This window comes from Manis pentadactyla, chromosome 15 (genome assembly GCF_030020395.1).
Source record: "Manis pentadactyla isolate mManPen7 chromosome 15, mManPen7.hap1, whole genome shotgun sequence".
In the NCBI taxonomy this organism is placed as follows: Eukaryota; Metazoa; Chordata; class Mammalia; order Pholidota; family Manidae; genus Manis; species Manis pentadactyla.
In genome coordinates, this window is record NC_080033.1 from 65,813,906 (window position 1) to 65,828,144 (window position 14,239).

At 50.3% G+C, this 14,239-nt stretch overlaps 1 protein-coding gene across 1 annotated transcript in view; it reads right to left on the reverse strand.

The window, feature by feature from the left end:
- Positions 1 to 1,974: 1,974 nt before the first annotated feature.
- CDYL2 (chromodomain Y like 2) overlaps positions 1,975 to 14,239 on the reverse strand; it is a 163,749-nt gene continuing 151,484 nt past the window's right edge. Inside the window, exons 6-7 of the mRNA XM_036909337.2 lie at positions 11,022 to 11,165; positions 1,975 to 8,593 (exon numbers count right to left, since the gene is read on the reverse strand). Of these exons, the coding sequence (XP_036765232.2) occupies positions 8,435 to 8,593; positions 11,022 to 11,165 (303 nt within the window). The 3' untranslated portion in view covers positions 1,975 to 8,434. The remainder of the gene's footprint in view (positions 8,594 to 11,021; positions 11,166 to 14,239) is intronic.

The following is a 14,239-nucleotide window of genomic DNA, read 5'->3' on the forward strand; positions in this document are numbered from 1 at the left end:
TTGCTTCCATATCTTGGCTATTGTAAATAGTTCATACCTGAGAAATTTAATGGACAAGAGACTGAGGCTCAGTGGCTCCTCCACCAGGGAGGCAGTCGCTGCTGTTCAGAAGTTAGCAAGTACCCTTAACATCCACACGGGCAGAGGGTGCCTGAGTGCTTCCATGAGCTACACGTGGTCCAGGCATGGCAAACAGCTGGCTAAGGGGTTGTCTTGCCCTCAATGGGCTAACCGACCTCAACTGGAGAAGTTAGCAGTGGACCACCACACTCCCAGGGACTGAGGAGGGGCCAGTGGGCTGAGATATAAAGCCCACCCAGCAGTTCTGAGAGACTGACCACCATCCACAAGAAACCCATACGAATGCCCTGAGAGAGTGAGGGATAAAGAGCAAAGAGGCCCAGAGAATGAAAATCCCCATCTGACAGAGTACCATTTATCTGTGTAAAATCTGTCCTGCTCTCCCCAGTCCAACTGGAAGAGGTAGTGAGGTCGGCCAGAAGGAGCGGCCCCTGACCTTGAATGAATTTGGAAACATTGCCGCTTAAGTGGAACATGCCCATTTTTTTATTTCTGTGACTGTGTTTGTGACTTCAAGGAACTATGATTTACTGGGAAGTTCCTGCAGCGTATTTGTGTTCTCATCTAGGATTAGGAGAGGACCAGTCCAGTAAGCAGACCTAAAGGGGCAGTGGGAGAAAAAATTAAGTTGCTTTGGGATCACCCTCCACTGGCACTTATTCACTATCCTGGTGAGTCACTTCACTGCTGGTAAGTCTGAGCAGATGGGTGCCTCAGCCCACTTCAGTCTCTCTGTTACTTTCCTCTCCCTGTGGTTCTTCAGCATAGTATCACCTCAAAGTTAGCCTGAGAGAGACAGTTAAAAGATGAGGATTTGTCTTAGAGATATTACACTAGAAAACGCTCACAAGGCCTCCCCCGGGCTCCAGAAGGCCAGAAGCAGTTAGGAGCAAAGGACTTCACTCCTTAGGATGGAGTCAGGACCTTGGAGAAGCAGCAAAGAGGTACCCGGAACAAACCACACACATGCTGACACCAAGAACAACAGAAAGAAAAAGGAAGGATGGCCAGCAAGGGAGGACCCTAGGCTCCAGCCAAGGCAGGGGGATGGAAGACCACCCCACGGAAAGTGAACAACCAGAGGTGCACCATCTTCTAGACTCTGAGGGCGCTTGTGACTGTGTAAGGGGGTGGTCTCTCCAGTACCGCGGTGCAGAAAGTTCAAGTGTCACGGCAGGACCACCCACACTTCTCACACTCCATGCCCCAGGGGCTGTCCTAGTAATCCCTGCCTTTCGGCTCCTGTGCAGTCGCTGACACAGAGCCAGGGCTCAGTGTGGCTGCTGGATGGATGGACGGTCAGACGATGACCTTGTGCCAATCCTTTTCCCAGGATTCTCTGGTGCCACGAGCCCCTGCCAGACTCCTCTTCCTCTTTCCTATGGCCCCCACAATGTCTCTGGCCAGAGCTAGGGCCCCATCAGAGTGCCTCTCAAAGAGCCATGTTGTGGTGGCTGAAGCAATGAGCTCATGCATGTGAAAGGACTTAGCATAATTCCATAGTGACAAATAATGCCAATAAACACATGGGGCATCTGGGATCATACAAGACTGAGCTCTGTGGAGGTTCATCTCCAGTGAGGAGGGAGCCCTGTGCAAAGAAACCTTCAAGTATACTCCTACCAGCCACCATATCCACCCCCCAAAAATAACCCCTAGGCCCCCATCCTAGGGTTCCCTGGAATCAAGCTGTTGCTGCCCAGTGCCTACCAGCCCAAAGAGCTGAAGTCTCAAGCCAGATGGGCTGGGGTGCCTATGCTCCCCAGGAACCCAGAAGCAGCAGATGTCTCAACCCCCTGGAGGCCCAGAGACTTCTCTGTTCAGAAGCCACAGAACCTGTTTGTGAACTTTACGTACAAGATGCAAAAGGGGGAAGACAAGCAAATGCAGGCGAAGTTTCAACCTTTTTATTCAAAGCAGCTTCTCACAATGTATAAATACTGCATATTAGCACACATGAAAAATACAACTTCTAAGGCACCCAGAAATGTGTTCATACACGTTACAGGACCATTCACAAAGAGAGTGTACAGTTTGCTCTAGACAGTCAGCATCTGATAAATCAAAAGATTATTATCCCTCAGTACTGCACCCAGTCTCGTGAAATATTTACAACGTGGTGAGAAAGGGTCAGCTGTACCTGCTCTATAATTCTAGGAAGTACTCATACTTACAAATATTCAGAACTAGTTAAAGACTCTCCCATGACAACCTGGCAAAGTAAAGAGTAGCCTAATTTGCAAAGGTCCCCTTGGATTTTGGTGTGTGCGCTACATCCGTGATCAAATCCAAACACTCCTCGGGTGGGCTGGGTAAGTTTTTGGTTGCCTGCTTCATTATCAGAAGTTTGGTAATAAGCCTTACCACTAGAATACCACTTCCTCAGCATCAATCATTTCTCACCCGGTTAATGGATCAATGATCTCATCGTGAGTGGACATGGAGCACTGCCTGGTGTGAGGACTGAGGGAAATTCTTAGGCCAAACAGGAATTGGAATGGGTCAATGCAGAACAAAAGGAGGTGGAAATTTAGCAGCTGTAGGATCACTCCTCAGTGTAGATGCATCTGAAACACTCAGGCTGGAGGTTCTCAGACAGATGGAGACATCTACACTGGCCAGGAAACCTGGAAGAATGCCAAACCTCCCCTTTTTAGGATATGGATAAAGGCTGGCGCTGCACAGCAGAAACACCCTCCTGAGAGAGCGAGTTTCGATCTGGAAACTCACCTTTCGGAGCCTTCTCCAGGTGACAGCAAACCCCTCGGTACAGCAGGCCAGAGGGTGGCGAGGAGCAGTTCCTCTGTGCCATAAAGCATGTGTATCTCTGGACACGCCCACAACCTACACAACTCATACTCTGTTGGAATAATGGAATTCTTTGGTCCTTGGTTTTATGAAAGGCAGTATTTTCACAATCTTGTGAAACATGGACATCAGCAAACGACTTCAAGCTGGGACTAATGGCATGGGGGCAAATTAAATACTAGATGGAAAATGCTACACCCTCCAAACTTCCCAGGGTCACCTTAATGAGCTCCAGCATCAGGCCAGGTGTTGTTTCCATGACACATGGTCAACCCGTAGAGACATCAGAGCTGAGGCTTAAAACTCGATGTCAGTTTTTCTGACTGCATGCACGTGGCAAATGCTGGAAGCAAATCTCCATCCTGAGGGTAGTTGACTTCATGAATACTAAGATGAACTAAATAACTTGACCGTAGCCCTACAATAGCCCTGGTCTCAAATCATCTATAAAGCCTGGGAAAGGATAACCAGTTAGTAACTATGGAAGTGTGGCCAACTGAGAGGAATCAAAGTTTTTTTTAATTTGAAGTCCAAATTGAGTTGGTTGTATTAGATCCCAGACACAGTGGACGCACTGCCATACTTGACTTACGCTCCCTCAAAACAGATCCAGGCAGATTGACTCAGCTGATGTGTATATTCTGCATTTAGCTGGCCTTTGCCCTGCTAAACTCAGGTGTAGTATGGCTTAACATGCATCATTCACTGGTAAGATACTCCAGACACACAGGAATGCTGATTATGTAACTGAAATCGACTTCAGATTGTCTACACAGTAAGACTCATATGTAAACTTTGTTAACATCTCTCAAGGAATGCTGACCTCAGCCAGACTGGACATTTCCAGATCGTCCACAAGGAACCTGGGGTCCACCACCTAGGTCAGAAGTAGGATGTGCCATTTGTTCAGAACAAATGATGAACCAGCAGCCCTCCCTGTGACCACAACGTCTAAGCCATGTGAATGGTACGAAGGTGGCTCCAAAAAACCAGTCCTTGGTCCATTCCTATGGCCAAAGACAGTTACCATGGTGCCTAATCTGGCCCCTGCCACCATCAGCTCAGACAAACTCTTCAGATGAGCCTCGATTTACAGACTGCATTGAGTCCATCAACATGGCTTACGTTGCTTGGAAAGAAACAACCCGTATTACCCTTGTATTTTTTTTTGCAACAAGCTTAAGGCTCTGTTCACAAACTCCATTGACTGCCACACAGTAAGAATTTATGGGGAGATCTTAAACTACATTTGTAGTTGCAAAGGTTGGAAAATTTACTGATCCTAATGGTAAGGCTTATTCACAAATTCAATACATCCTCAAATTATACCTCAAACTTGATTACTTTGAGAAAAAGAAAATGAACCTGCTCTCAAACAATATGAGAGCATTAGATTCTAAGGGAAAACAAAAAAACAAAAACAAAAACCATTGGCACCAAACCAGTATGCTATTTTTTGAAAGAACAAGTGATATTAATGGAAAAGATTGCCTAAAACGCATATCCTAACTTGCCACAGAAATATAAAAGTTTATATTCTGAAAATATATACTGTATTAAAGTCTGTAAGCATTTCAACCAAAATTTGCAGAAATAACTAAGCAACACTTATCTACAACAAAAATAAACATGCAAGACAACCCCCAAGTGGTTTCCCTTAAATATCTACAAAGGCAAAGTGTAGATTTTTAAAGATTATACAAAACCATTTACAGAGAATAAAATAAAGTACTTAAGAAATCTCCTTTAGAGTCTTAAATACTGTGTATATTAGTGACAGTGTCTAAACTAATATATACAACAGATCTAAGTGTCTGAATACCAAAACACAGAAAAGAAGCAATTCTGTATTTGAAATATTCACTTAGGAAGATTTGAAGACATTTCTATTTGTTTTTTCTTTGTTAAAAAAATTTCCAAGGAGACTAGATCAGAAAACTGCATGACTATAACTAAAATTCAAATTAACAAAAGTTTACAAAATTTTTTAAACCAACAATCAATGGGAAATGCCATTCAGCATTCAGTCAAGGCTATTTTTAAAATGTGGACATTTGGAGATACAGTTGCAGTGATCGAAGTCTATGGTGATTACTATTATTCCAGCCTCATACTAAACTTCACATGGGAAAAACATACTTTCATGCTTCAGAGAGAACATGTCTTAGTTTAATCTATGCCAAACAAGAATTACATATTAAATCAATTCTCTACTATCTTCTCACAGTTAATCAATTTCATTTCTAAGAGGGTAATTTGTGATGGTTTTTACCCACAGGTATTATTTCGAAGTAGAAAGGGGCACATGGCTACATTAACATTAGTCTGTGGCTTCCAAATGGTGAAGAGTTCTGACCACCTTAGGAAAGTTCTGCAAAAAGTCCTCCTGGAATAGGGCTGTTAACCCAAAGAGTCCCACTACAAGATGCTGCATGCGAATCACCAGGGGTTGGAGCAGAGAGAAGGGGAGCTCTGACGCGTGGCTAACAGGGTGGCAAGAAGCAGACTGCCTACAGATTTGCTTGACTAAAGAGATGATTCTGGGACAGGGCTGCCAAGAACCAGGCATGATTCCTCAAAGACCTGCCCAGGCTCTGGGAGGTGACAGACGGGGGCTCCAGGGGGGACAAAGCAAGGTAGAGAGAGGGGTGAAGGGACCCTTTCTGGGGGGGAAAGGAGGGTGTAGGATAGAAGATAAAAAGCCAAAGCCTGAGCCCTCTGTCTTGAGAAAGCTGGCAGGATAAACCGTGACACACCCCCAGGTCTGGCATTTTCCATCCCAGGGCCATTTGCTAAAAGCTACCCGGGTTTCATCTACCCATCATCAAAACAACTATCCAGAAAGTGAAAAATACAGTGGTTCTATCTACCCTGTAGTGAACATATTTACTCAACTTTCGCCCCATTCGTGGAACAGCCTTCTTGAGATGGCTGTATGGAAACAACCTAAATGCAGACCATCTTTTAAAACACCCCCCACGGCACCCAGAACTTATAACTTAACCACAGGAATTCCACATTAGTGATGGCTTCACATTCCTACCTTATCAACTGAGATCCCTAAGATGTTAAGAAGCCTGGATTTGTGATATGTCCAAATCTAAAATCATTTCTGGCCCTTTCAGCAGGGAAAAGAATGGACATTGAACAAAGGGAGTCCCCGAACACCGTCTGCCCGCTCTACCAAGAACCCCGGCTCTGCTTCTGTGCACGGTAACTGCATCTGCCCCCAGGGGGTAAACAGAAAGCAAGCGGCTCTTTCCGGAGGTGAGTCAGCAATGGTGAAGAGATTATCTGCGGTGACGCACAAGAGCGAGGTTTGTGTAGGGGCTTTGGGAAAGCATATATTTGGGGAGAGGCAAAACCTAAAGTCAGATGTGACAAGAAGCCTTTGGGCAAAAGCTGGTGTTTCCTTATAGGAATTCCCTGTGTCTAGATCTGCAGTGCCTACAGGATCCCCCATGAGGTACACAGAACATCAAGGCCCACTTCCTCTGACTGGATTCTGGCTGTCCCCAGCCAGCTCCCCGGGGCCAAGATGGCAGAGAGGAGGAGAAGGCAGGAAGTTCCCTCTTCCTTAACCCTCACGATGTCACGGGGATACTCAGAAGGAGAGAGGCCTTCCGCAGTGGGGGTGAAGGTTCCAGGTAAACTTCAGAGTCACTGCCTGAAGGACACATCTCTAGCCACAGCACAGACATAGACACTCAGCCTGTTCTCTGAGACAGAAAGTTCAGGGCCATGCATCCTCTCCACCCGCCCAGCCCATTACATGTGGTCACCTGGAAGAGAGGGAAAAGGCCCAGAGAGAGATGGGTGGTGGGCAGCAGGGACCCCACTTTTCTAGCCCACGTCCCCTCACCCAGCTGCTCCAGTCGGCTCTCTCCAAGGAAGGGTCAAGAAGGCTGCGATGGACAGAGGGAAAGAGAAGATGGGGTGAACCAACAGGAAGTTCCCACCCTCAGAGAATCTAACTTTCCCTGGGTGTCTGGCCCATAAAAAGTTTAAGCCTCATATAGAACATGCTCCTGTCGTTTCTCTTCCCTAATCCCGAGGTTAACCGTTCCCCTCACCAACCAAAGCCAAAGCCGAAACTGAAATCAAAACCCCTCCTTGCCTGCAGCCGATCCAGCCTCTTTGGACTAACGGTCTAAACACAAATGCTGGGGTCCCCAGGCAGCCCAGGGGCCCCGGAGCAGGAGACCTCACCCCTGGTTATTGCTCCCTGATGTGAGTAAACAACTAGAAAAAACGTGGGTCGTCTGGATTTCTGGACTCAAAGCAATCCAGGCATCATCTGGCAGCTCAGCAGGGGACCCCTCCCCATTGCCTGGGGGGCCTGAAGCAGACCGCACAGCGCACACGGAGGACATGGCTCTGAGATCTGGGTTCAGTCACTTGTCCCAAAGAGGAAAGTCTCACCCCAGTCAATATGCAATCCCCACGCAGGGTCTGTTCCCTACTCTTCCTGACGTCCCACGATTAGGGCCGGGATGTGTCTCAGTACCAGGAAGGCTGGAGGCCCCTGTGACTCCTTAAAGGCAGAAGGGTGAAGAGGCCACTCTTCCATGATTTCTCCCCAGAACAAGCATTCAGTCATTACCTCTGAGAACCATTTCACACGCGGAGGGTTTGATACAGGGCTATTCTTTTCATCCACAGAAATTCTTCTGTTCTCATCTCTCTTAAGTTTAGTTCCACATGGTTCATTGCTAGAATGCACCAGATGGCATGAACCTTATTTGGAATTTGGTCCAGGGCAGTATGAAAATAATATCTGTGCAAACGACAGATACCACAATATATAAACAAAAATAAATAAATTAAATAAGTCTGATTAAAGAAAGAAATTTCCCTAGTAGTTTGTGTTTTTGCAAAACTAGCTTTACATATAATACACATAAATTATCAGAATTTCCACTTACACTGTTTTAAAAATATATATTTAACAAAACATTCCTAAATGTACAATATCTGGGTTTGTAAATCGCTCAGTGGGGTTTTAAGACCAAGCCCTGGAAGCCACACAGATCTGCATCAGAGAGGGGACTGAGGCTGGCTCCATGCAATCTTCTTGCTCATCGGTCTGGACTGACGACTGAACGCCCCCATCCCTGGATCTGCTTGAGCAGAGAGAGCAGTGACAGCCAAGTCTCCCAATCAGAGGCACTGTGTAGACACAGCCTGAGTCAGAAGCACGGGGGCAGGGGTCTTCCCCTTCCTGGACCACGATGGTGCATTTCAGCAAGTGGGGACAGGACAACAGTACCTGGCAGAGGCTCGGGAAGATAAAGCCCTCAGGAGCTCTCCAGCCAGTGCGTGGGGGGCGGGGGGTGGGGGAGGCCAAGGATACCGTGTTTCCCGTCTGTTACACAAAACCAAGCCCATGAGGAGGAACCAAAACACACGAGGCAATGGACACAACCGTAGGTACAAGGAGACACCCCAACAAACCCCTTGGCCACATTTTGCTCCGATCGCTGAAACACAGGGCGAAGCTGGAGGTCGGCACCCTTGAACACGGGGGCCTGCTCGCTGGGGCCCTTCAGACCTGGTAAATTCTGTCTTGCAGGTAACTGAACAGGGAATCCAGGCCCTTGGAGGAGCTCCAGAGCTGTTTGAGCATGAGGCATTCTTTCTCATTCACATCTTCAAGCGCCGACTTCAGGAAGCTGCGGACAAGGCCTTTCGACTCCTCCAACACCTGAAGGGAAATGCACAAGCCTCGTTAGCTGGGCACGAGCGACGCAGCTCTGGAAGAACACGCTGGGCCTGGGAGGCGCCAGCTAGCCTCCCGACGTCCAGAGCCGGGGGAGGCTGCCTCCTGTAGTCTGGGGCTTCCCAGGCCCGTGGGCCCAGCAGCGCCAGGAACGGATTCCAGGAATGGATGCCAAGATGTTGAGCCCTGGGCTGGCTAAGTGGGGACCCCCAACTGCAAGCGCTTTATCTTTCACCCAAAGGTGGCATAAACTCCATGCCCTTTTCTACGGCACCGTGAGGAAGTTTGGGGAGCAACGCTTTGACCTCTCTGCACTGCGTCATTTTCATTGCTTGTGAAACAGGAATAGCAATACCCAACTCGAGGATGGCTGGGCCCACAGAGTAGGACAGTGAAATGAGCTCATGGTTGTCAAGGTACCCCTAGGACCGCCCCACAGCAGTGCCCCTGTTCAGGCTTAGTAAAGGCAGTAGTATGAATAGCAAGGAGTAATAATTGCAGTAATTGCAATAACGGGTAACCATGGTGACAACAGCCACAGTAATGACACTACATCGTAACATAGCAACAGCAGTGATGCTGGTACCAGAGCGGCGGTGACGGTGTAGGCAGTAACGGCCCCAGTAGTACTCTCAGTGCTCATGGTGATAGGAACAACCCCACTACAATCACCATTACCCCACAGGCTCTCCAAGTATTCTTTCCTGTACTCTTTAATCCTCAGGATAACTGCACAGATAGGTGTATTCTGGTCTCCACATTAGAGCTGAAGGTGGCCCGAGCTGCCTGATGGATGTGGCCCATGCACCCCTGGCGGGTTCTGGCAGGCAGGCCACACGGCTGCCGCACTGGCAGAGGCACTGCTGGGAAGCGAGGCGCCCAGCGTCCTTCCACTGGCCTCCGCCATCCTCTGCTGATGTCAGGCCTTGGTTCACACTCTCCCAAAGTGCTTTCCAACAGAAAAAAGCAAGCCAAGAGCTCCCTTCCCCTGCCCAAGCTAGAAGGGGGCTGCAGGCTAACAGGCGGTGCACGTGGGCCAGCAGGATGAGGCTGCCTCCTCCCTCCTGCCAGTTCCTCTGAAGAGCGCCGTCTCCCTGAGGCCATGGGGTCCAGTCCCTCCTCCAGCACATCACCCCAATGCTCCCGAATTTGTAAGTGTTGACAGGAGAGGTTCCTTTGCAATATTTCTTCAGTGGCTGCTTTCCCCTGAGTCCCTCCATTGCCCAGAGACCAAACTGCTCCCTGGGCCTTCAGCCTCTCTGCTACCTTCCTTTCCAGCCCATCATCCCTCAAACACACTGAGCCTGCTCACACCTCCACGGGCCACTGCCCTAACTCCTCCCCGTGGGTTCTCAGACTCTGTGCCCTCACCCACACCACTGCCCCTGCTCAGAGTCCCCACCTGCCTCTCTGCGCAGCTGACCCTAAGGTCATCAACCATCCCCCATTTGCCCAGGGTGGTGGGATTCCCGGTGCCATACCCGGGAGAATCCCAGGCAGGGTGGGACGCATCAGTTACCACAGTCATCAGGCAGATTAAAAGAGAATCCAGAGAAAGAGCAGCGAAGTGTGTAGCCCGTAATAAGCGCTCCTCAACAAGGCAGGACCCTCACCAGCCCATCACCGTCACCGGGACTCGCAGCAAGGCCCCCAGCGGGAGGCGCTTCCACCAGGAGGAGCCCAGGAAAGGCTGACGGGGCACCTCGGCTGGGGTGTGCTCAGGGGAGCTGGGCAGCAGGGAGGGGGGCTCCCAGGGCTGGCCCCAGAAACCTCAGACAGAGAAGCACGGAAAGAGTCCCCAGGCCTTCCTGTCCCCAAGTGCCTTTCTCATTTCCTGAACTGCCCTGAGGCTCCCGGAGCCTCTTCCCCACCTTTTGACAGGATATTTCCACACTGCGCTCACAATGACTTTTATGAGATAAAATCAACACTTCATTAAAACCCAGCGCCTCTGTGGAGGTGTTATTTATTTATGTATTTTCAATGTGCCTTCTGAGTCAAACGGCGGCGGTGAAATGTGCCAAGCCCTCGGCGGGCAGCGCCAAGCCCTCCTCTCTCACAGGCTTAGTACCCTTTGTCCGTATGGGCCTTTGCTTCTCGTTTCTTTGAAAACTATAGATGTTTTTTGTGCTTTCGTGTATGTTTAGGACTTTTAAGGCAACGCACGCCCCCCAGAGTTTGAATCTCTTCTGAGAGGTGTTCAAGCTGGAGATGATGGGGAACATCTGACCATGATGACTGTCTCCCTCTGGATTTAAGCCCCCCACACCGGGACGAGGCATTGTTAGGTTACACGGGGCCTTCACGTACTCCTGCATGACCCTTGGCCAGTCAATGAGCTCCTTTCAGCCTCGCTGCCCTCACTGTAAAATGGGTCTATTGCAAGAATGAGCACCAAACCACAGGAACTCACCACTGCGCTGCAGGACGCCATCTCCTTGACACGCAGCATGACCTCCTGGCTGAACGTGGTGGGCCAGAAGACCTGGGACACAAGTCCTCTGCTGCACGCCTCCTGAGCAGTGAGCTTCCGCCCGCAGAAAAGCATCTCATTGGCCTGAAAAAGCAAAGGCAGGGGAAGGCTGAGAGCCCATCACGCCCACCACGTCTGTTAGTGAGGCCTGGACTTGCTGCAGACTAGTGTTCCAGCTCACGAAGGCAGGATTCTTAACCAGGCAGTGCGTCAGCTTTGGGAACTACATGCAAACGCTTGTGTCTCTGTGTGTCTTTCTGAGCAGAGGGTCCACAGCTTTCATTAAATTCCCAGAAGAAGCCACGTACCTACTTTGGTTCATATGCCCAATCCCTCTCCCCACATCTGGCAGCAGACCCACAGGAGTGGCCCGCACCTTGGGCTGGGTGCATCCCATTGCTGACCCCTGCCATGATGACTGGTCCAGGGATGAACAGGTGATCTACCCCAGATAAGGAAGCCCTCCGTGAGGGTTCCAAGCTGGAGACAGTGGGAAGAATCTTCCTGCCTCACGGTTGCATGCTTAGGTCAGTGAGCCCGCGGCCACCCACTGCTGCATCCCCGCTCTGTGGAGAGACGGGTCTGCAAAGAAAGGAAGAATGAGGTGCTGATGGGGCCTGGATAGCCGAGCCCCGAGGGAAGCCCCACTTCTGGACTTGCAAGTTATGTCACCGATAAGCTCCTTTCTTTCCTCCTTTAAGCAGTGAAAGTGTTTCCATCACTGGCAGCCACAGGGGCCCTGAACGATACAGGAATACCAGTGCAGACAGGAATGCCTCTGCCAGGGGCCCAGGGCTGCACACGGCCCGGCCAGGCATGACGAGTGAAAAGCACCCCTCTGCCTTCCGCTGTCTCCTCTGCACCCCACTTCCAGAGAATTTCCTTTCACTTTGAAGTTCTGGAAAGAGCTACCTGCCTGCGGTCCTGGGCACAGAGCACAATGCAGTCACCCACTGAAACTCACCAAGTGACTCTCCCACGGATCATCAGGGCACAACGGTCAAGGCCACCTGCCAGGGCCCCCACCTCGTCTCACCCAGCAGACGATCCCTTCCCGGCATCCCTATATGCTTAGCTGCCCTCAACTCAACACTGAAATGCCACCCACTCTGGCCTCTGGACCTACACACGTGCTCCCTCCTTCGTTCTCAGTGTCACTGATGGGTCGCGATGACCCAGAGGACAGTCCTTCATGACTGTTGGCAATATATAGCAGGTCAGCAAGAAGCCTACAGCATGCATTGGGTTAGAAGTCTGAAGACAAATACGTGTTATTATACTTATTTAGAAACACGTCTGTTTCAAGAAGGAGAGATGAAAGGAACGGACTCAGCAGAGGCCAAACAGGCCACAGTCGGCAAGAACATGCCTCAATCAGCCACATTCCTGGAGTTTCAGAAATGATTGAAATGAAAGAGAGAAAGAAAGAGATAAGACTGTACAGGGTTAACATTTCTGCCATCACAGAGGTCGGGGAAACCAAAGGGGCCCTGAGCTCGGTGGAGCACAGGGGCTGAGCTCAGCAGGGCAGGTGTCTGCTTCCCAGGCTCCCTGCCTGCCTCTCTGTTTGGCCACTGGTGATACTGAGTAACCTAACACAGCCCGAGTTCCTGAATCCGGGGGCCTCTGGACCCCACCTGTGTGACCCCAGCTATGCAGACAAGGTGGTGTGAGTGGGCATAGGGGCTACTGAGGGTCTCCAGGTCTCTCTGCAGCTCTTTCACGCTGTCTCCTTTAACTGTTTTATGCTGCCATCAAAGAGCAACAAGATCACACAGAAGGGACAGAATGCGGGTTCCCATCATTCCAGACTCACTCGGAGGTGTCCCCGCTGGGAGCCTGTCCAACCACCTCCCCAAACCCCATCAAAGTCAGCAGTGTGGCCACCTGTGCAGTTTCTACCTCCCCAGACAGGAAGACAAAGGTTTCCAGGACCAGTGTGGAGAAAGCACAGGCTGTGGGATCAGACATCCCTGCTTTGCCCACATCTCTTTCCCTCTTCTAGTCTCAGTTTACTTATCTCTAAAGTAGGCACCACCGGATGACTGTGAGGATTCAGTGAGATGACAGAAGAGCAGGCAGACAGCGTGCCAGCCATGCATTCACACCCTAAGACCAGGGATTACCGAGGATGGAGCCCACGTTTCCCTCATCTTGTACTTCTAAGTAGGTAAGACGAGGCCTGGTGGCTACTGAGAGCTCACCGAGGTTGCTGGCTGAAAGAAAGAGCAGTTTTCTCAGCTCCTGGAGTGCCACCTCAGCTCCCTAGGCCTTTTTCTCCATCTGTGAAATGGAGGATAAGACCTACCTTTGCAGAGGAGGAGAAGAGAGAATGAGATCACTGCATGGAATGTGCCTGGCACAGTGTCTCTGGCACACGGTAAGTGGGCAAGGCAAGCTGGGACAATCCCTCAGCCCTTTGTGATCAGAGTGTAACATAGTATTGTGCAGTGCAACAGAGTGGACACATTTTCCCAAATAGAAATATTGAAGAGGCAGCAGGGAGCATCGACACAATCAGGGGGCTCTGTGCACGATCTCGGGACCAGCAATCCTTTAGTGAGGGACTGCTAAGCCCCATGTGTACCCAGCGCCTAGCCAACCTCACCCTGATGCCCTCCACCTGGGTGGGAAGGAAGAGAATCTCCAGAATGCTAAGGACAGAGGAGGCACTGAACTCAGAGAGCAGGTGGTGCCTGAGCAGAGCTCACAGGCCTTAGCAGCTCCATTTTGGAGTTGCTGGGCTGGGAACATCGAGACGGGAGATCGAACAGGGAAAGGAGCAAAGAGGGGCTGGGTCCCTTGAGCCTTTTAAGCAATGCTAAGGGGCTCAAGCTCAGTCCAGAAGATCCAGCACAGGCTTTGTAAGAAACTAAAGGGGGTAAGTCAGCTGAAGGCCAAGGAGACCCGGGACCATGTGGTGTAGAGAAATCGGGAAGGAGAGAGTGGAGGACTTCCCAGGAGCATCTGCGCCAGCAGAGAAGGCCAACCAGGTAAGGGCTGAACACCAGAGCACTGGGCTCAACACACGGGCGGTCACGGTGTCCCTCACAGTGGAACGGTGACCAGGGATTCCTTTAACCTTCGACGAGGGCACTGACGCCCACACGTGGGTTCTGGGGCTTTTTGGAATGGGCCTGGAAGCCGAAGGCACCAGG